This window comes from Colobus angolensis, unplaced genomic scaffold (genome assembly GCF_000951035.1).
Source record: "Colobus angolensis palliatus isolate OR3802 unplaced genomic scaffold, Cang.pa_1.0 Scaffold26, whole genome shotgun sequence".
In the NCBI taxonomy this organism is placed as follows: Eukaryota; Metazoa; Chordata; class Mammalia; order Primates; family Cercopithecidae; genus Colobus; species Colobus angolensis.
In genome coordinates this window covers 6,611,134-6,634,422 of record NW_012115821.1, presented here as the reverse complement: position 1 = coordinate 6,634,422, position 23,289 = coordinate 6,611,134, and the positions used below count along the sequence as shown (strand labels likewise).

General features: G+C 40.3%; 1 protein-coding gene across 2 annotated transcripts in view; it reads right to left on the bottom strand.

Annotated features, from left to right (window-relative positions):
* MAGI1 (membrane associated guanylate kinase, WW and PDZ domain containing 1) overlaps positions 1-23,289 on the bottom strand; it is a 275,228-nt gene that overhangs the window by 139,016 nt on the left and 112,923 nt on the right. For both annotated transcript variants that reach the window (XM_011947180.1, XM_011947179.1), the window contains exon 2: positions 12,638-12,757. Coding sequence is in view for 1 of the 2 variants with exons in the window: in XM_011947179.1 (XP_011802569.1) it covers positions 12,638-12,757 (120 nt within the window). In the remaining variant the exon portion in view is untranslated. The remainder of the gene's footprint in view (positions 1-12,637; positions 12,758-23,289) is intronic.

Sequence of the window (23,289 nt, the reverse complement as noted above, 5' to 3'; positions counted from 1 at the left end):
ACCCATTTTCTTTGAGAGGAGTGTAATAGTCTGTATCAGCAGGAAAACTCAACATACACATTTCTTAAATGCAGTACATGAAAGAGCACCATGTTCAAATTTGAAGGATGCCAGGTAGAAACCTGATACGATATTCTGGTGGCTTATAGTCAACTCAATAATTCAAGTGTTTTCATAGGAAGTAATCTATCCATATCTTCAAAAATCTTCTTTCAGGTTTTCAACTTAAAGGCGCTGGAACTGAGTAGAATCAGCTTGAAGAAAGGCATCTCACACGTGTCTTTAGGGACTAACACTTGAGCAAAGAAGAAATTAGCACATGCGTCAACCAAGAAATGCACTTAATCTTGCATTTCTATGGAGGCTGTATCAAAGGATGTCTCATGCCTTCATTGAAGGTGTAAGTAACTAGGCCAAACTGTTAACTTTCTCATTAACTGAAGACTATTTAGTGAAGTTTAGGAAAGTACGATCGTTAACTATTTTAAAAATAATCTGCACAGTGAGAAAAAAAGGAGAGAGACTAGGCTCTAGTGAATTTAATTTTCATTCCTTACAATCATTATTATATCAAGACATTATGTACATTTTCGAGTCAGATGTTAAACTAAGGCTAATGTCTAAAAATAAGAAACTTCTACTGAAAGATGTGGAATCCCTCCCTCATAACTTTTATATGTATAATTTCCTAGCCATATCCCTCAGTTTCAGTGCCATTAAACTGAAGTAGCATTCATAGAATTATTAATCATTTAAAATCAATTAAAACTTCAACATCTGCATTTATGGCAGAAATAATAAGTGCTCGGAAAATAAAAGTTCCACTTAAATTTGACAAATATGTGCGGATTTTCCATTAGGTACCCATCCTCACTTTTCAAGTTCAAAATCTTTCTTAAGTTAATAAATGATTAGCAGATTTGTCAATGCAACTACATACAACCCAGAACAATCCACTTGTTCACAATGGTTTCCTGTTTCTGAAAATTAGTTTAATATTGAGTGGAGGCAGATAAAGTAGATAATATTAGGTTGAACCATATGAAACTGCTGTTGTAGAAGATATAAACTGTCAAACATAAGCAATTTCACTGGCTTTAATGAGTGGCCCATGAGCAACACTGCAGAGCCTTGGCACACCACATCATGGGGTAAAAGGCTTGGAAGAGACAGTTCAGAGTTGAAAGCCCACTACTAACTAACTAGCTGTGGGACTCTGGGCAAGTCTTTGTCCTCCTTTAACTTGGGATTCTAAGAGAACCTAGTTTACACCTAGAATAGCTGTTAGAAGGACAAAATGAGACGGTCTGCCTTTAACCTATGCTGAAGTCTGCCACTATGGTGAGGGTAGATAAATGCTATCTAAAGTTGCTATTGCATGTTTCCAATCTTTAAAATGACACCCATACTACATTGTTTTGAGGATCAGAGATCACGTATCCAAAGTGTCACACAGGGTAACTGAGCACTAAGCAAGCAAACCTGTCAATAACCAAATAACCAAGTCTTCCACCCTCAGTCTCTCTAGTACTTTCTCTGTGAAATGGGAATGGTAGCACCAGCTGTAGCAACCTCATAGAATTGTGACAGTTAACTAAGGCAGAGTTAAAGGTACTCTGTAAACTATAAGGTGTTACATATGAGACGATGTTATTATTATCCAAATCTCTCCATTATTTCTTATTTCCCATACTGAAACCTACAACCTTTATAGAAAAGTTTCTGTCTAGTGGTTTTCTAACTGCAGAGTGTTCAAACTTTCATACACCACTGTTTTAAAATAATTCGGATTAGTGACCAACATTTAAAATTAGAAAGCTTCTAGTTGAAGTCTGGATTCCCTGCTTGACAAAGTGTGAAGTCTGGTTCCAGGGACTCCATCTCTTATAGAGGACACTGAAAAGCAAGTATGTGTCTAAAGCCAATTCACATGAACATACTAAATCAAGGATTTCTGCAGAGAAATTTTTGCTCCCTCTCTTGGTTTTGCCTGACCCTTGGCAGACAAAGATCTTGGACCCCATCTAAAACAGTGCCCTAAGGCTGCGGCAATGCAAGGGCATGGGCAGATACAGGGGCATGAGCAGAGGCATGAGTAGATGTAAGAAAACCTCAAACTTCAAAAAGTCCTCAATAATTCACAGATTAGCCTTTGAGTGAAGTGATTTTTGGAAGACTTGCTTTTGGCCCTGGGCTTTTGGACAAAAACTCTGGCTGTCTTATTTCAACTCTGGCTGTCTTACTCTGCTGTGAACTGTCCTTACCGTGCAGCAATGGGCAGGATGGGTCACGTATGCTCCAGTTTGCCACAGTCACCACTGGTCTTCTCTGCCTCTACGTAGACTATTCACCCTCTTACCTGACCTGTCTGGTCCCTCAAGCATTTGAGTTCATGACTCTAACCTTCCAGAAACACTCCACCTTTTGCAAAGGTTTGCACTCTTGTCACAATCAAGCAAAGTCTAGCCATAGCAGAAACACAAACCTTACAATGTCTAGCCATGTAGAAACACAAACTTCACAGACAATATGTGCCACTTAATGGTATTAAATAAAAATCATCTGAAAAATTATAAGTGATTAAAAACTTAATTGGGGCTATCACTTGGTAGGCTGCACAGTGTCCAGGAGCCGTGAGCCTGATTGTCCCACAGGCTCTGCGTTATCCAACACACGTTTCCTGCAGTGGCTGGGCTCCCTCCCAAGAGGAAACTTATTCTCTCTGCTGCTATTTTCAGAACTGGTTCTACAACAAAACTCAACAGGGAGGGTGGCCAGGGAGGAAAGCGGAGGGCAAAGGAGGACTTAAGAGGAAGCCACTGCTGGCTTTAATTAAGAAGCACAATCTCTGGCCAGGACAAAGCCAAAAAAAATATTTTTCTGACACACATTTAAAAAGTAATAGGCACTGCGAATCAATTTTTAGAGCTTTATAAAATATTTAAGGAGGATTGTAACCCTGGAATTTAAGCTAGGATGAACCAAATCTGTATGGCTTTCAAATTATATAAATTTACTATTCATTCATTCATTCATTTCCTTACAGAGAAACTTTTTAATGCCAAGCATGGGAAATACAAAGTAAAAATTGGACTGAAACATGATCTTTGCAATCATTCTAATATGGCATACATCAGTTTTGTCAAGCTTCAATGTGCAAACAATTAAATTACATTAAATAATGATCAGGGTGGGCCTGAGATCCATGGATCACTGTTTGTGTAGCAAAGCCATTTGGGACAGAGAAAATCATTCTTCTTTTGCAGACGACAAACATAGAGGCCCAAAGTGGCAGAAACGCCTGCCATGGAGTTACATGGCTGGTCCAGGGTAGATGGGGGTGGGAATTGGGGGTACGTGTCTGTCTTCTTCCTACGAGACAAGCTTTTGAAAATAAGCCCGAGAACAGGATGGTAGTGACCACCCATGGCTGGGAATCTACAGCATGCATTTTCAACCAGGGCAATATCACCCCCAAGGGGGCAAAAATTGTTTTTTTTTGGGGGGGGGTACCAAAACCTGACTTTCTTTACGTATATTGCAAATATGTATAGAGTACATGAATACATGGACATCCAGCATATCTGATTTTGCCTTGGCCTCAAGGTCCTGAGTGGTCTGCCCCAGGCCCACTCTCCAAGCACTTGTCCTGATTGCCTTCACCTTGTTCTTTTTGCTCTGACCTCACTGGTTGCCTTTCAGCCCCCAGCATGTAAACTGTGCCTCCTTCCCCACCTCATAGCTCTTGCACTCACTCCTCCCTCTGCTCCTCACCCTGTTACTGCCTGCTTATCCTCAGCAACAGTATCTCTGACCCCAAAGACTAGATCAAAGCTGTCCTTATCAGTTCTTATATGTTCTCAAGGAACCATGTACCTCCCCTTCCTAATGCCCTTTATTGTATATAGCAGACTGTTTAATTATTCAGTACCAGTCTTCACCTCTAGACTATAAGCTCCAAGAGGCCAGGGGCCACATCTGATTTTGGGTTCCACTGTGTTCTCAGGCCTGACACAATGCCAGGCACATACCATTACCCGGTAATTCACTGCAGAATGAGTAAATGAACAAGTGCAGAGCGTGCACATGAATTCCAGCCTGGGATCCTCCTAAAAACCTGTATTGTGGATCCAGTTTTTAATAGCATGACTCACAACACTTTCTTTCCAGTCCATCAATTACATCTGAATTACCAAGATCTGCCTCACTTCGCTTTGCTACTTGCTTGCTCAGCACACGATAGTTCCTTCACAAAACTGCAATCCTTTCTTTTTACTCTTCCTTTTCCTGCCTGCCCCACCCTACAAAAATACGATGTTCACGCACAGAAGGACAATACACCACTGTCCTATAATTAGCAGTTTGTCCTTGCCGGTGCCATTTGGCTTCTAATACCAGATCAAAGAGGACAATATAAGAGCTTTATGACCCTGAGTGACATAAGGGACCTCTCTGTCTTCAGCCTCAGTTCACATAGGACAAAGATAAAAATCATGGCAACCTAATAGGATTTTTGTCAAGATTAAATTAGACAATGTGTATAAAGCACCCAGCACTGTGCTTGGCACAATGTTAGCCTATAATAAACTCTGGCAGTCTCCAGTCAGGCCAGATGTTGTAGACAGATAATAGGGTTAACGTGTAGAAGAGTGTATTATCAAAACACATATTCAAATAACAACATTTTTTAAAGTTACCTTTATTGTGCACCGATTGTCACTACTCATTTATTCACTTATTCTAATCTTCATAAACAATCTTACAGAAAAAAAAGGCATCAATATTCCCATTTTCACATAAAGAAACTGGTATTCACACAAGTCAAAAATGATGACTGGCATTTAAACACAGATTAGTCTGTCTCTGACATCTATGCTTTTAACTCCAGGAATCTTTGGGGATCTCTAAGCAGGGAATTAAAGAAAACTTCTCCAGCCTCCCCATCTTCCTAAGCAGAAGAACAGCCAATTATAGCACAGATTTCATCTGGTCACTTTCATTATCAACAGAGAACATTCCACGGCAGAGTTTGCCAACAGAGCTCATCACAACAGACTGCTTCTAGGGCCTGCCAAAGAACAGGACTCCAGACAGTCTCGTTTTCTTTAACCAGAAACAAGAACTCTCTTCACCCCTGTTTTACCTCTGTGTCCCCAAAAATTAAACCATTGGCAGCTGCCTTTTTGCAGACCTTCTAGGAAGCAAAACAACAACATTATTGAATGCTAACATCCTCTTCCTAATTAACATGGAGAAATATGCAACCCATAACTCCAATTTGAAATGTCACCCTGGCACTGCAATTCTACGCTGAAGGAAAACCTCTGCAATGCCCAAAGTGTGTAATCAGCCTCTTCTACACAGAGGCATTTGTAAAACAGCCATGTCTGGACCCTCACCCTCCACTGAATAGTTCATCCCTTGTAAACTCTCTCCTAGAGAAGTCCCAAGGGCTGGCTGAGGCAGTGACCTGTCTTGCAGAGCAAAAATGTCAACAGACAAACAAGAAAAGCAAGGGAAAAGGGAAATGGTTCCACTGACTTATTTTAAGCACCATATCAAATAAATTAGCTTGGTGCCACAATTAGGAAGTTGGCCCAAGTTGGAAAGATGTGTTTATTCTTATCTTCTTTGCCTTGCTTTGATGCCAATTCTGTTCAGTGACCGAAAGAGGAGCTGGTTCAAATTATAAAGTGGAAATCAATGACAAACTCTACTAATAACTTCTATGCCTTGTGAGGGGTGATAATCAGATTCCTTACATAGCTAGGAAGGGGCTCTACTCTGCTGGGAGTATATGCAACTCTCAGCGTTACAGTTGCTGGGGGGGATAGAAAGTTTCAGGATGCAGCCTCTGCCCGTCAAACCTACCCCAATTCTAGTATTTTTAAATTTTCACAAATGGTACCACTATCTATCTAGTTATAGAAGACAGAAACTAGGAGTCATCTTAGCAGGATTACCATCATCTGTCTTTTCTACCTCCTTCTCACAATAACCAATACATTAACAAATTCAGCTTTTCACATAAATATCTCTAGATTCAGTTGACTATTTACCACCACCATCACCAATGTGGTCTAAAGCCAATTCCAACTGGTGTTGCCAGATGATATGCAAAACAGGGTGTTCCGTGTTTTTATTTGCTAAATCCAGCAGCCTAACTCCAGCTCACCCATCAGACCTCACTTCAATTACTACTTCTACAGGGGTACCTTTTCTCAATTCCATAGACATCCATTCTCCCCATCTTATGGTCTCCTTTAAAGACCTTTGCACACTTAAAATTGGATATTTATTTATTTAAATAATGTGTCTTGTCCACTAGACAGTTAAGACCCATAAAGACAGTGACCACAACCATATCTGCTTTTGTTCAGCATTTTATCTTTAATAAAAAAATGAATGAACTCACAAACTAGTAACTGAGGCTACAAAAGAAGCATTACTTTTCAGGCAACAGGCAAATAAAAGCATCCCAGTCCTGCAACATTTGGCCAGGCTATGTTCCTAATTCCTTGCAGTATCTTAAACCAAGCTCTCTCTGGATCTCAGTTCTGTTATCTGAAACTAACTTTACTGCAGTTCCATTTACTACATCCCTACCAATCTAAATCAAGCAAATATTGGGCTTGAAAGAGAATTCTGAAGGTTACTGGGCCTTAAGGCTTCACTGGTTCACTCTATTTGTCTGCATCTCGCCTGTCAAAGAATGTATCCACAAAAGAAGATCATCACTCCTTTGCATAACATCCTCTTTGGGAGGATCAAAATGATGATTCTTTTTGAAAGGAGCTTAACTCTTAAGATATGCTTTCCTTTGTGAAGTCAGCTGGTGAGGACAGAGACGATCTTGCTGAGCAGGTCCTCAACCTTCCTTTCAGAAGCTTTGACTCTAAAACTGGAGCCACCAGTCATGTGTGGCTACTTACATTTAAATGAGTTTATATTGAATTAAAGTTAATTTAAAACTCGGTTTCTCAATCACAAGAGCCACAGGTGGCTACCGGCTGCCGTACTGGACAGTACAGAATACTGAACATTCCCAGCAAGGAAAGAAGTTCTTACGGGACAGCAGTGGTTCTAAGGGAAACAGGGTGTGCTTGCTTCCCCTCCCTTTCTAGAAGCCACCCTTCTAACCCTCTCTTGGTTCATCATCACATCACTCTCTGTGGATTCAGGCCCCACCACCCATGCTGACTACTAAACTCAAACACCATCTCCCAGCCTCTCACCTGACCCAAAGTGGCAGAAACATAGTCCTCACATAGCTTCGACTCCTCCAGGGTGTCTGCCAAAACTAGATGAAATGGTGTGCCCTTCCTATAAGCTTCTGGAGCGCTGTGTAGTTTCTCTCAGAACACTCATCACTTTTCTTTTCTTTTTTCTTTTTTTTTGTTTTTTGAGACAGGGTCTCACTTTGTCACCCAAGCTGGAGTGCAGTGGCACAATCTCGGCTCACTGCAACATCTGCCTCTTGAGTTCAAGTGATTCTCCCACCTCAGCCTCCTAAGTAGCTGGGACTATAGGCATGTACCACCAAGCCCAGCTAATTTCTGTATTTTTTTGGTAGAGTGGAGGTTTCACCATGTTGGCCAGGCTTGTCTCGAATTCCTGACCTAAAATGATCTGCCCGCCTTGGCCTCCCAAAGTGCTGGGATTACAGATGTGAGCCACCACACCCGGCCCACTCATCACTTTTCTTAAAATTGTTTACATTCATTCATTCATTCGTTCATATATTATACAGTCTCACTCCTGTTGCCTAGGCTGGAGTGCAGTGGTGTGATCGTGGCTCACTGCAACTTCGAACTTCCCAGGATCAGGTGATTCTCCCACCTCAGCCTCCCGAGTAGCCAGGACTACAGGTGCACGTCACCATACCTGGCTCATTTTTGTATTTTTTTGTAGAGATGGGCTTTTGCCATGTTGCCCACGCTGGCCGTGAGCTCCTGAGCTCAAGCAATCCTCCCACCTCAGCCTCCCAAAGTGGTAGGATTATAGGTGTCAGCCACCATGCCCAACAAAATTGTTTATGTTTAATCCGCCTCACAAGGCTGAGTGGGGGAAGACTGTAGACTCTGCAGCCAGAGTACCTGAATTTGAATCCCAGCTCTATCTTTGGTTTACCATGTGAACTAAGAAGAGATTATTGGTGTTTCTGGGCCTCATACTCCTCTTCTGTAAAATGGACATAAATAGAAATTACCTTATAGGCTTGTTAGGAAGATTAAATGAATTTGTGTATACAGTGCACTTTGAAGAGCACCTACTATGTGCCACACAAGCACTAGCAAAAATAATTACTAAAAAACATAAGCACCTTCAAAGTCAGGCAGTTTTGGTCTACTACCCTGTACATCATATCCCTTGCCTCACAAAAAAAGTCTGACCTGAAATAAATGCTCAATAAATACTTGTTGAAATAAATTCTATATGCATTAAAAGGCTTGCTTTAAAACTGTGCTACCAGAAATTTACCCTACAGTTATGCTCATAATTGTATAACAAGATACCTGAAGCACTGTTTATACCACCACCACCAAAAACAGAAGGGGGAGGTAAGACAGGGGACATTTAAAATGTCCATCTGCAGGGGGCTGGTTAAATAAGTTTTATATATATATATATATATACACATACACACACACACACACTCATTCACTGGGATACTCATTATATATGTGTGTGTGTGTATATATATACACATATATGTGTGTGTGTATATATACACACACACACACACATACACACACACACTCATTCACTGGGATACTATGCAGCATTTATAAAGAATGAGGTGAAACTGTATGGGGTAATGTGGAAAGATCTCCAAGGTGTGTTAAGGGCAAAGGACAATAACAGAGTGAAATAAACAAGATATACATATATGCTGTGTACATATAAGGTTTCTAGATATTTGCACTAGCATCTTTAATAATGGTTACCTATATGGAAGAGGGGAAGCAACTAGGACTTAGTTAGTTTTAAGTCTTTTACTGTAGGAACTATTCCATCATGTACGCTTATTACTGTTACTTAAACATTTATACATGTCTTGCTTTAAAGAGTACTTTGTATTGTTGCGGTAGACTTTTCCTCTCTGGAACCAGTAGAGGTGTGGAGAAAGCAATTTCAGGAGGGCAAAAAATAAGGTGAGTACCTGGGAGGTAAATAAAGACATTTCACTGGCAAATCTGCTGGTTTACTGACTAGTAGAGAGGAAAGGGATCCACTACGGGAGCAATTTAGAACTAGGTGCGTGTAAATACAAGAGCTAATGCTGATGGAGAGCTTACATGTGTCAGACACTCTGCTAAGCCCTTTCCAATTATTGTCTCATTTAGCCCTACCTCTGAGGAAGCACTATTATTATCCTAATTTTACCAATGGGAAAATGGAGACATGGAGCATTAAGTAACTTGCCGGAGGGCACACAGCTCAATAGCAAAAGGGCTGAGAATCAAACTTAGGCAGTGTGACAGCAGGGCTTGCAAGCTTGTTAGTGTCCACCAATAGAGAGCAGCCACCATCAAGGGACTTATCCAGGGGAGGCAAAGACAGAGAAAGTTCTCTAAATGTCTTTCCAGCCCTACTCCTATGAGGGTATATGGCATTTAATAAACATTCCATTTGGCTCTCAGTTTTTAAGAGTCAATATAGTATACTCGGGTCAGTTCCAAAAAATTACAGGCGTGGTGGCTCATGCCTGTAATCCCAGCACCGTCGAGGCAGGCAGATCACGATGTCATGAGATTGAGACCATCCTGGCCAACACAGTGAAACCCCATCTCTACTAAAAATATAAAACCTTAGCCGGGCACAGTAGCATGCACCTGTAGTTCCAGCTAATCAGGAGGCTGAGGTAGGAGAATCGCTTGAACACGGGAGACGGAGGTTGCAGTGAGCCGAGATTGTGCCACTGTACTCCAGCCTGGGCAACAGAGTGAGACTCTGTTTCCAAAAAAAAAAACTTATGAGCCATCTCATGTGGTAGGGAAATTTCGTTGCTAATAGGCCAAAGGTTGAAGAACACTGCACAGTCAAATGGGTTAGAAGTGGAAAAGATTAATCCTTCACCTAAGAAAATTCCAATTCCAAAATAACTATGTAACACTCACAAAGGCACCATTTTCTATAAGACAATCAGACATTTTCTGAAAAACATTCCTCTATCGCTACACACAAGGAAGTTAGCTTCACGTACTAATGGTTACTTTCCTTAGCTTTTTAGTTACATCTAGGATATTCTTGGGGTTTTTAGGAAAGAGTGTAGGATCTGAGAGTCACATTGAGCTGGGTTTGGTTCCTGCTCTAGCATTCTAGAACTGGCTATGCAACTCTGAAAAAGTTATTTAATGCCACTTGGCTTCAATGTCTCCATCTAAAAATTCAGTGAAGATAATAGCTGCCTCTGTTGCAATGATAAAATTAAATGAGAAAAAGAACTGACTCCACCTATATATCATTTGTTCCATTAACACTGAATAAAGCGAGTTTACTTTCCATCTTTCAAGTTAAATTGGAGTCTAAATCACAAGTTTTTCCTATCCGACCCAATCCTCTTTTGCTTTGTACAACCACTCCTACCCCAGCCTCTCCAAAAATGCAAATAGATGTTTTGTATATTTGACGACTGAAGCCTCTCAGATGGGCATAATAACTGATTTCAGATGAGGACAATTCTCTCTCTGCTAACCAAAGAGGAGTCACACATGTTCTATCCATGGCCACTGAAGTTTTAGCTCAATTCACATGTACAATATATGAGGACAGCATGCTGACAACAAGTTGAAGAAGCTCCTTGTACCTTCCCGCAGTCCCCCTCCCCCTTCCCTCTATACACTCCTAGACCTCGATTATTCTTGGACCCCTGCCCAGCCCACCAGCCACCCAGTCACATCCCAACATGTAGTTTCAGGAAACTAAGCCAACTGATAGTTAGCAATACTCAAAAACAAACAAATAAAAATTTCTGACTTCATGAGCAGGAGTTTGATTAATATACACTGTCTACTGTATATTCACAATTTGGAAATGAGCAGTATGTACAAAGACAATGCTCCTCCCCTTCTCCAAAGAATATCAAACCAGAAACAGCATCTTTAAGATTCATGATCATGATATGACTGTTAGTCACCATAACAGGAGCAATTATCACATTAAAGCTAGAATGTTCCTAATAAAATAATAATCTACTTTGTATTTACCCTTTATGTTTATGCCTAATCTTTAAAATGCTCCTGTGAATGCCTAATAAATCCAAATTTTAAAGAGTTAGTAAAGAGACACACATAATAACTTGACCAAGTTAATAATCTGTCCTAGTTAATAGTATGATTGCGCCACTTCTGCCTCAAAGAATAATAACACTCCAAAAAGTAATCAAGCTATAATACTGTTTTCAGAAAAACATGACTTTTTCCCACCACATTTGGCTTTGACCCAGCAATGGGATCTGATCCTATGGATATGTTTGCACCTATGTGAAATGATACATTCATGTCATTCAACTCAGCAGTGTTTAGAAATATGAAACATTGAAATTGACTCAAATATTTGTTCAGAAGGAAGTGGTTAAATAAATTATGGTATGCCCATACAAAGGAATTATAATTTTTATAATTATATTTCAAAAAGAAGAAAACCAGAAGTGCTTTATTACCGAATTGCAATGATCTATTAAGACATACTGTTAAACAAAAAGAGCAAGGTACCAAACAGCATGTACTGTATACTACCTTTTGGGGAAAACAGGGAAGAAATGGGAATATCCATACAACATGCATGCACACATGTATATATGCACATGCCCATGCATGTCTGTACTGACATCAACTTCGTAATCAGATTATTTATAATACTGAATCCTAAATTAGGCAGGTGGGAGACAGGTATATGCAGATTATTTAAGTAAATATTTTAAAAATAATTTGCTTTCCTGTAATCCCAGCACTTTGGGAGGCTGAGGCGGGCGGATCACGAGGTCAGGATATTGAGATCATCCTGGCTAACACGATGAAACCCCGTTTCTACTAAAAATACAAAAAATCAGCGGGGCTTGGTGACGGACGCCTGTAGTCCCAGCCACTCGGGAGGCTGAGGCAGGGGAATGGCGTGAACCCGGGAGGCGGAGCTTGCAGTGAGCTGAGATCGTGCCACTGCACTCCAGCCTGCGCGACAGAGCGAGATTCCGTCTCAAAACAAACAAACAAAAATAGTTTACTTTATGAATCACATAAAAATACACTAAAAATCAATCACTAGGAAAGTGACATTATATTTCTTCAAGATTAAAACAACACTACTTATAGGGTCACATTTTGTGATTAACCATGATTCTTCCTTCTTTTCTAATACCATACATGTCCATATTAAAAAACAAAACACACCCGCACATTTGAATAGGTAAATTAAAAAAGAAAACTCCTAGAGAAAAACAAAAACTATTTTTAAAGAGCTCCACAAAGCTTTATTCCACAGACTTTATCTATTTTCGTCATATTAAAGTGAACTGCAATCTCCTGTTATTTGTTTAGACCTCCAGATTCCACAAAACATTTTTACCCGCATGGCTCTGGGCTCCTCTGAAGTACCCAGGAGAGAAGCTTTTTATGCTGCCATACAAGTAACTCACCTTCATAGGTGCCGACTTCCAGAAGAGTTCCGCTCTGCTCGAGGTCCAAGAACTCCTTCACAGTCAGAAAGTTATAGTCCACGCCAGGCACTTCTCCTTCTCTGGGAGATCGGGTTGTGCCTGTAGCAGAAAATACAAAGGCACAACAAACCATCAGTCAACTAAAACAGGAAGTTCCACATCCAGGTGTAATTTAAATAACCTGTTTAGTAAGCCGGCGTACCTAAGACTCTGCCGCCTCATTTGTCCAGACAGGGACACAGTAAAGGCAACTTCTTTCTAACACAACACAACAGCATTCTCATTTCCACACTCTAGTGCCTGGGAACCCCAAATGGGAGAGAGAGAAAAACAAGCACAGCTGGGTCACCTAGAGAGAGTTTTACACCATTTTTGATAATGCACTGAATAGAAAAGGTGAACTGGATTTTATACAGACAACATTCACGGTCAGCAGCTTTTAGGACTCTAGTAAATACTAAAAACGTATCCACCTTAAGCTCAGATCTTAAGAGGTCTGTGTTTTTATCATAGGTCTTGAGATTCCTGTGTTTCTCAATACAACCAGCAAGTTCCAAAGCCCTTTAAGAAAAATGACACCTGCTGCATAAACACATCATTAGAGAAATCTGACTGCCCAAGATCTGTGGTTGGACGTCTCTCAGCGATTAAAATGCTGCTGCTCCTCATGTAATTAATATGTTTGGCAAAAAGAGGCCATCCATGAATTCTGACTAGGGAGAAAGGACACTGCATTTGCTAGAAAATTCTCCCCCTAAATTAATCTGGTCATCTTCTCAGTGGCTGACAAATGTAACACTTCTTCTTATGAAATAATGCAGAGCATCCAGAGAACAAAAGTCACCTAGCTCAGGTGCTGGGCTGTGGATCTAACATTTTAGCCCAATCTCAGTCAACAAAGTAGAAGCAATGAGCAGAATGTGTTTTACACATAAGTCAAGAAAGGAAAATAAGCCAAGCAGCAACTATGTACCATGTACTAGGAGCCTATGTTAAATATTATGAGATTAAAAAAAAAAAGAGAGAGAGCAAAAAATGTGATTTCTGCTGTTACATTCAACAGAGCTCATTTTGCAAGGCATTATTACCTGTGGTGGTGATTTAACGTCAATGTTTTCCTATATAATAAGCAAGGATATTTCCCTATGCCTGGGAATTAAATAACCAACTGTATGTGCCTAGTGGCCCTAAAGTTCTTAGCGCTGTGCAGTCTCTGATCATTTGCTCATGTGAATGACTGCATCCACACCTACACTGGATATTCATAATTTTCGTAAGTCAAAAACACTCAACACTTCGTACACACGTTACTCAAGCAAAATGTACTTTTAGTGTACACAGTTCTTCTATCTGAAATCTGAATATTTTAAATAGCTGCAAATTGGGCATAGAATGGTTATATTATAGATGTTTGCTTCTCATAATCAGCATGCTAGAACCTTGGGGTTAAAGAAGTCAGATACTCTTACACTGTTTCCTAATTTGTTCCCATTTTGTGCCTCCCCTGGCAGGTGATGACAAATCCCTTGAGGTAGTTCACAACTTTTAAATTTACATATCAAGTATCAGACACAGGAAACATAGAGACAGTATCACATACTGTTAAAGAGCAGTGGTCTGGAGCGGGAATGCTTAGGTTCATGATCTACCTCTCCAACTCGTGGTCTTGGACAGGTTCCTTAGTGTCTACTATTTCTCACTGTCCTTGTTTGCAAAATAGGGATAACAATAGCACCTAATCCATAAGTTTGTTGTGTGTATTGAATGAGATAATCCTTTCTGAAGGCTTTGCTCAATAATTTTTAGTAGACATTATAGTTTATGTTTTTATTAGAATTAATTGATGGAATCTTACTGTTCAAATCCCACTATAATAATCTGTTATTATATACATATATATATATATCTGTATGTGTGTGTGTATTCATGGCATTATATATTGCCATGAATAATGCCATGGCATTATTCAACAAATATTTACTGAGGCCCCAACATATGCCAGGCACTAGTTCAGGCACTGGGGAAACACTTGTGAACAGGACAAAGCTCATGCCCTGATGGAATTTATATGTTACTGTGAGACACAGAAAACAAATATGTATATAAATAAATACAGAATATAGTATCAGGAGGAAATCATTCTTCTATAGCCTGAAAGATCAGAAGGTATCTCGGAGCAACATAGGTTAAAGATTTAGGCAGTGTCATGGAAGGAGGAAGCAAGGGAGAAGTAGGGAAGCTATTTTAGCTAGGTGATGAGGAAGAGCCTGGCAAATGCAAAGGTGATGGGGAATGCATCCAGGCAGAGGGAAGAGCAAAGGCTTTGATAAAGGTGTGATCTGGTGTGTCGAGGAAAGGGCAGAAAGGCCAGCATGGTTGCAGTACAGTGATGAAAAAAGGGCTGGAAACGAAAGCAAGGGGCAAGATTACGTAGGCCACAGAAAACACTTCATATTTTATTCTAAGGATAATGGAATGTCATCCTTAGAATGGTTTTGCGCAAGGGGGTGCCTTGATTTGGCTTTTCTTTTCTTTTTCTTTTTAGAGACAGAGTCTTGCTCTATCGCTCAGGCTAGAGTGCAGTGGAGGAATCACAGCTCACAATATATCTCCTTGAACTCCTAGGCTCAAGAGATCCTCTCATCTCAGCCTCCTGAGTAGTTAGGACTACAGGCACATGCCACCACACTCAGCTAATTATTTTTTTTTTTTGTACAGATGGGGGGGTCTCACTATATTGCCCGGCTGGTCTCCAACTCCTGGCCTCAAGCAGTCCTCCTACCTTGGCCTCCAAATTACTGGGATTACAGGCATGAGCCGCCACACTCGGCTTGGTTTTCCTTTTTAAAGCTCTTTGACTTCAAGGAGAACAAGTTTTGACAGAGTAAGGTGGGTTAGACAGGAATAGAAGCAGGGGGACCAGTTAGGTGGTTACCATAGTGTCCAGGTGAATGGTAATCAAGATATGGACTAGAATAGTAGGACAGAACTGATAAGAAGCAGTGAGATTTCTATTACAAACAGAGTATTTTAAAGAGCTACAGTATAGTCCATAGAACAGACATATTAAAAGTAAAACCCATCATCAAGGTATTAAGCACCACATGCATTAGCTATTTATCCTGATGCTCTCCATGCCACCCACCGATGGAGGACAGAGAGCATCAGGGGTTTGGAGATGCACCAGGATAAATAGCTAATGCATGTGAGGCTTAATACGTAGATGATGGATTGTCAGCTGCAGCAAACCACCACAGCACATGTTGACCTATGTAACGAACTCGCACGTCCTACATAAGTATCCCAGCACTTAAAATTCAATTAAATTTAAAAACAAAGTATGTCAGCTCATCACACCATGTTAGGTCTATATTTTGAAGACTTAACTAATAGAACTTGCTGATGGACTGGATGTTGTATGAAAGAAAGACAGAAGAATAAAGACAGAAACACTTATGTTGTGACCTGGGCAAATGGGCTGTGCCATTTGCAGAGATTGAGAAGGCTGAGGTGAATGGTTTTGGGAAAAGGGAAAATCAAAAGTTTCACTTTTGGACATGTTAGGTTTGAAATGCCTAATAGACAGCTAGGTGCAGAGAGCTGGAGCACAGCTGATCTTAAAAGTCTGAAGGTCAGAGTAGAGGGTGGAATGTAAACTTAATAATAATAAGGGTGATCAGTTGATTAGTAAACCAAAGGCATCTGAAGGCAAGAGACAGAAAGATAAAATCTACAGAGAGAGTTTAGGAAAAAAAAAGCCAAGAAGTTTGGAGTGAACACTAAGAACTTTTAACTTTTAGAAGATGGGAGTAAGAGAAAGATCATCAAAGGAGACTAAGCAGCAATAGCCAGCAAGATAGGAGCAAAGGAGGAGGGTGTGATGTCTTGGAGCCAAGTGAAAAAGCTGTTCAGCCAGCTACTTGTAAAACACAAACAGTCTACATCACACTGGGAATTCCAGTGCAGTGCAAGAATAGAATCTCTTTGAAACTTGCTGTGAAAGGATCTGTCCTAAATATGTTCTATATGGCAACTCTCATATTCAGCCTCCATACCAAAGTTCCATTAACTTAATCCATCTCAAAAAAAAAAAAAAAAAAAAGAGGACAAAATAAAACAAAACAAAAAGTGTATTGAGTTTTATAGTCTTGCCAAACCAGACAACGTTGATTTTTTTCTCCTTCTGCAGCCATCTTTGCCATTCTTTCAATGATGTTTTCAGATCCAATTTATCAGGTTTACCTTAAAGACAACAATCACCCTGGGGTCTTAATTTCCTGAGAGGATTCAAAATAATCAAGAATGTCAAAAATGCTAGATTTCAGAGGAAACATGAAACTAAGATCCCATTTTTCCATGTAAATCAATATGCTTAGGATGCCTTAGAGCAGCAGGGGAAGGGAGTGGGTGGGCGGGCAAGTCTCCACCCATAAACCGTTCAGGGTTTATTACCCAGACAAAACCTTTCCATGCTCAGGCTAGCAGGAGGTTTCCCAGCTATCCTCTGAGCAGCCTGCCCTGGGTCTGGGCCAGCCTGACCAGGCTCCATTCAGCAATGTTGTGGAGAAAAGGACCCAGGGAGGGGACCCCGCCTTCTCTTTTCTTGTAACAGAATGACAGGCTGCTGGCTGGACACACGCCTGGCAGATGGCATTTCAAAGGGTTTTCAGGAGCCATCTGGGTTGGGTACAATTATTACAAACCATGCTTCTAACAAAGCCAGAAGGGTTACTTCCTGACAGAAGACGAGTAAAACAAATTCAACCATGTTTCTCAGGGACAGCATATTAATAAAAAAAAAAAAAAAAAAGCCACCGGGCTGACAAACTGGGATTTTCCTTAGCCTACAATACTGCCTTCTGTTTCTCTAGCTAGAAATTGGGCCAACAATATCTTGCAGTTATTAGCTTTAAGCTAATAATAAACACAGTGTCCAACCCCCCAAAAAAGAAAAAAATATATAACACTGGGAAAAAAATAATAGCTTCCATTTCTCAGATGTTCACTTATGTCCCAAGCAAGGTGTTAAGCACTTAATCAGTACTATTATTGTATATAATCTTCACAAGAAACCCAGAAGTAAGGATTATTATTACCCTCATTTTATTGATGAGGAAGCTCAGACTCAGAGAAGTAACCTGCCCAAGGTTACATAACAAGTTGGGCAGAGCCGTGGTCTGTCTGGATGCAGGTAATCTGATGGCAGCATCCCTCATCCTTAACCATCATTGTCTGATGGAACCTGTCTTCATGGAAATGTTCCATATCTCTGCTGTCTAACATGGTAGCCCCTAGCCATATGTAGCTATTAAAAAGTGGCTGGCCAGTGTGACTGAGAAACTGAATATGAACTTTTATTTAATCTTAATAACTTTTAAGTTTAAATAGCCACATGTGGCTACTGGCTACTGGACTGGTCAGTACAGCTCTCAACCAGGAGAATATCTGAGCTGCCTTCATTACACTACATCCAGTACCATGTCCCAAACAACTTCTAGCACTCAAGAACAAGAAACATACTTACCTGAAACAGCATGACATCTGAAACAGATAAAAGAAAACCTCTCTTAAAAAACAAACAAGGCCGGGCGCGGTGGCTCAAGCCTGTAATCCCAGCACTTTGGGAGGCCGAGACGGGTGGATCACAAGGTCAAGAGATCGAGACCATCCTGGCTAACACGGTGAAACCCCGTCTCTACTAAAAATACAAAAAACTAGCCGGGCGAGGTGGCGGCGCCTGTAGTCCCAACTACTCGGGAGGCTGAGGCAGGAGAATGGCATGAATCCGGGAGGCGGAGCTTGCAGTGAGCTGAGATCCGGCCACTGCACTCCAGCCTGGGTGACAGAGCGAGACTCCGTCTCAAAAAAAAAAAAAAAAAAAAAAAAGCAAACAAACAAGAAACAAACAAAAAAACTCTCATATGCTTTGAAAAACTATCTAGTCAACTCTATGATTTGTCCTAAAAATTCTATTGATTCCTATTGGCTGTGGTCTCTACAAAATGTTCTTAGATATTTGTGACAGCATGGTTTGCAGCAAACAAAACAAACAAGACCAAAACAAAAGTAGCCCTCCAAGACACAGAAAATATGAGTGTCCAAGAATATGGAAATGACTGAATGAAATATGGTTGATCCACCCTTGGGAAAATGTTTTAGCTATATGATGGTAAATGGTAAAGAATGGTTAAATTGGCCAGGTGCAGTGGCTCACGCCTGTAATCCCAACACTTTGGGAGGCCGAGGTGGCTGGATCTCGAGGTCAGGAGATTGAGATCATCCTGGCTAACACAGTGAAACCCCATCTCTACTAAAAATACAAAAAATTATCCGGGCATGGTGGCAGGCGCCTGTAGTTCCAGCAACTCGGGAGGCTGAGGCAGGACAATCACTTGAACCCAGGAGGTGGAGGTTGCAGTGATCTGAGATCGCACCACTGCACTCCAGCCTGGGCAACAGAGGCGAGACTCCATCTCAAAAAAAAAAAAAAAAAAGAAAAACAATGGTTAAATGTACATGCAGTTACCTGAAGGAATATCTTTAATGTGCATTGAAGTGATACACACAAGTTACAGAATAAGATGTAAACTATCACTGCATTTCACTGAAAAACAGAATATGGCATGTTTTACAAGTTTATGAGTTTTATGAGTTCACATAGTTAAATGGGTATAATAATACTATACCCTTAACAGTGGTTAGCCACCTCAGGAAGGTGACTTCAGAAATGGGAAGAGATGAAATGATTGTTTCCTTCTTTATACACTTCTCATACTCCGAATGGTATCAGTAGGCAGGTAGTTGTCTTGGCATTTTATAAACTGAATGAAATCATTATCTAAGAAATATTTTAAGACCTGATTCTTGGGTATTTTACTCAAGTATCTTCAATAGTAACGTAGTCCTCACAAAAAACATGCAAAAGACTTATAGACTCCAACTGAATCACACAAACAATGTTCCAAGGTTTCGCATCTCTTAGAAAGCCAGCCTCAAGGTCAACAATACTTTACTTGCCTTACCAATGAATAGGAATATACTACCAGTAGATTTCAGAAAGTGGTACTATTTTTCCACCTGATTTTATTTTTAACCCTCAAACTGCTCATCACTTAAACAGGGTCTTTTTTAAGTATTTAAGTACCTCCAAGATTTGTACTGGAATAGTGAATAATATCAACCCTTCCCATCACTGGATCATAACTTAAGTAATTAATTTGAGCTATGTCCTAGTGAGTGTCTCAGAATGAATTAGCAGTGCCCCCAAAGTTCACCCAGTAAAGCTTGAGTGGCTACCTGCTTCTTATGCACATTTTATGGTTCAAAAACTTGCAGTGTATCTGGCTTCAGAGACTCCTGCTGAGGAAACGAGAAAGTGACCTTCCTTATCACTGAAATCCACAAACCATGACTACAAAAAGGAAACTGGACTGGGAACTTGTTCACTCTATCTTTTTATTCTAGAAATTCTTTTGAAAAATCCAGTTGAGGTAAAAAAAGAAAAATCTTACTGGTGAAATTCTGATAAGCCAATTCCTACTGCTTCACGTTCCCAAAGCCATCCGGTTTCAAGATGTTGAGATCTCACTCAGCAACTGTCCAAATGGTCTTATGGCCAGATTATTAAAGAAAACTAATCAGCTCACAAAGATTAAACTGTCAATATTCCACGATATCATCTGCTGTTAAATTAATCGGGGTCTGGCTTGTCAAAACCTAACAAGACTTCAAAAAATGACAGTCACTGCAACTGCTTCCGTATTAAGAACAGATCATCATTTTCCTATTCTAACACAATCATTTGCATCTGGTAAATATCCAGAGTATCAGTTAGATATCCAGGACAGCCTCATGCAGTTCATTCTTTAGTTGATAGAGCTAGAGCCTAGTAGAATGAATTAGTCCTCCAAATTCACTCAGTTACCCGACCTCTGGCACAATTTTTGCCATATATGACGATCAGCACTACAATTTACTCAATATCTACCCCTCAAATCAAACTGCCTTTTGTGGTGAAACAGACATTTTATTTAATTAAAAAAAAATTAAACAGACTGGGTGCAGTGGCTCACGCCTGTAATCCCAGCACTTTGGGAGGCCGAAGTGGGTGGATCACGAGGTCAGGAGCTCAAGATCAGTCTGGCCAAGATGGCGAAACCCCGTCTCTACTAAAAATACAAAAATTAGCTAGGCATGGTGGCAGGCGCCTATATTCCCAGCTACTCAGGAGGCGGAGGCAGAGAACTGCTTGAACCCAGGAAACGGAGGTTGCAGTCAGCCGAGATCGCATCACTGTACTCCAGCCTGGGCAACAGAGCGAGACTCTGTCTCAAAAAAAAAAAAAAAAAAAAATTAAACATATTTAGGTAAAAAGGAAATACTTAGCCACCATATACCTATTAGAATGGTTTAAAAATGTTTCTGTAATACCAAATGCTGGCAAAAATATGGAGCAACTAGAACTCTTGTGCCTTGTTGGGAAGAATACAAAATGGTACAACCATGTGGGGAAAGTTTGGCAGTTGGTTAAAAAGTTAAACATAAATTTCTCATATGACCTAACAATACCACTCCTAAATGTTTACATATTCCCACAAAATGAATATGAAAACACATATTCACAAAAAATGAAAACATATTCACACAAAACCCTATACATAAATGTTTAGAAGAGCTTTATGCATAATCAACCAAAACTGGAAAACAACCAAATGTGGTTCATTTGGTGAATGAATTCACTGTGGCACATCCCTAAAAAGAACCACTGCTCAGCAAAACTACAGATACACACAGCATGGACGAGTCTCACCTACATTATGCTCAGGGAAAGAGAATCCAGACTCAAAGATTACTCACTATATGACTACTCCATTTGTATTCCACATATTCTATAGAGATGGAGAATCAAGCAGTGGTTACCAGGTATGTAGGGTGAGAGCAGCACAGGTCAGTAGGGAAAGGAGGAAGATACTGTTTTGTTTCCTGCCTGTTGTGGTGGTTGTCAAAACCCATAGCACACACCAAAAATGGTGAATTTTACTGTGTATAATTTTTTTAAAAAGGAAACATTTAGCTTTACCTCAAATGGAGAATCAGTTTCATACTGCCATAAATAGTAACTAAAAATAAATGCAACAAAAATAAAGCCATTTTGTTTTATCTGTAGCCTAAGGCTTTGAGCCTGAGGTCTGAATTATCCTATTATCACAAAAAGGGGAGTGACAAACATTAGAATTATCTTAGACACCTATTAATGTCAATTTGGGACTTTCTCCTTAACATAAGTATAAGGATTTGCCTTCGTTAGTTTGTACTGTTATAACAGAATACCATAAACTGGGTGGCTTAAACAACAAGCATTTGTTGAGACAGGCATTTTGACACACACCTGGAGTCTCAGCTACAAGGGAAGCTGAAATGGGAGGATTGCTTGAACCCAGTAGTTCAAATCCAGCCTGGGGAACATAACAAGAACTGTCTGGTGAGAGGGCCCTCTTCTTGATTTTCAGACAGCTGCCTTTTTGCTGTATCTTTATATGGCAGGAAATGAGAGCCCATCCTCTTTTTTACATGGGACAGCAATTCCATCATGAGAATCTGACCTTCGGTTAATTACCTCCTAAAGGCCCTACCTCCAAATACCATCACAGTAGGAATTAGGGACCCAAAGGTGAGAGACAAAGACAGAAGGGTGTGTCGAAGCAGAAACAATTCCAACGTGAAAAGAAAAGGTGTGTGGGCAAGGTGGTCACGGTGCCATGGAAAAGGCTGAAAGAAAATCTATGGCTCATACTACTTTGGAGGGTGGGAGTGGTTAGAAAACAAACAGTGGAGAGAGGGGGTAAAAATCCATGATACATGTAATCCCAGATGAGATAGCTATGCAGACTCAGAAGGGTCACGTGAATAAATGTGACTCAAACTGCTAGTGTCACTAAGCAACACACACACACACACACTACACCCCTCCACCCACCCCTAGTTGTGCTGTCCCTCCAGTAGAACAAAGCTGAAAAGGTAAGATCCTTGTCTTCAAAGAACTTGGAATCAGTTTGGGTCTGTGTCCAATTAGAATTGATGCCTCATTGTAAATGAGAAAGCAGCTAAAAGAGATGTGACTGACTGTCGTCCCTATAACACATTATAAAATAAACAGAAATAAAGAAGGCCAGCCTCCTCCTCGGGGATCAGGGAAAGTTGTTGAGTTATTTAACACTTTATATGTGGTGATCTACAAATCACTTCACAAGGAAGCAAGGCCACTCAGGGCAACATGAATGGATCCTTTCTAGAAGCACCATTTTGAATAATGGGGCATTCTCTGTCCAAAACTCTCAACTATGATAACAAAGGTCAGAAACAGGAACCTCATTTTTTTTATCCCAGATCTCAACACAGAAGTGTCAGTAATTGTGTCTCATGAATGGAATAATGCCAAGCCACTCAACAGCAGGTGTGTAAAGACAATTATTTTATTCCAGCTATAACTTGCATGTTTGGGATCAGCAAACCCTTTCAGGTCCCATCTTGCATGGAGGAACACTGTGGTGAAGGAACTTGAATCTCATTTTAAAAACCACACCTAAAATATTTGAAATAAATAAGGACTTGGCATTTATTCCATTGTGCTG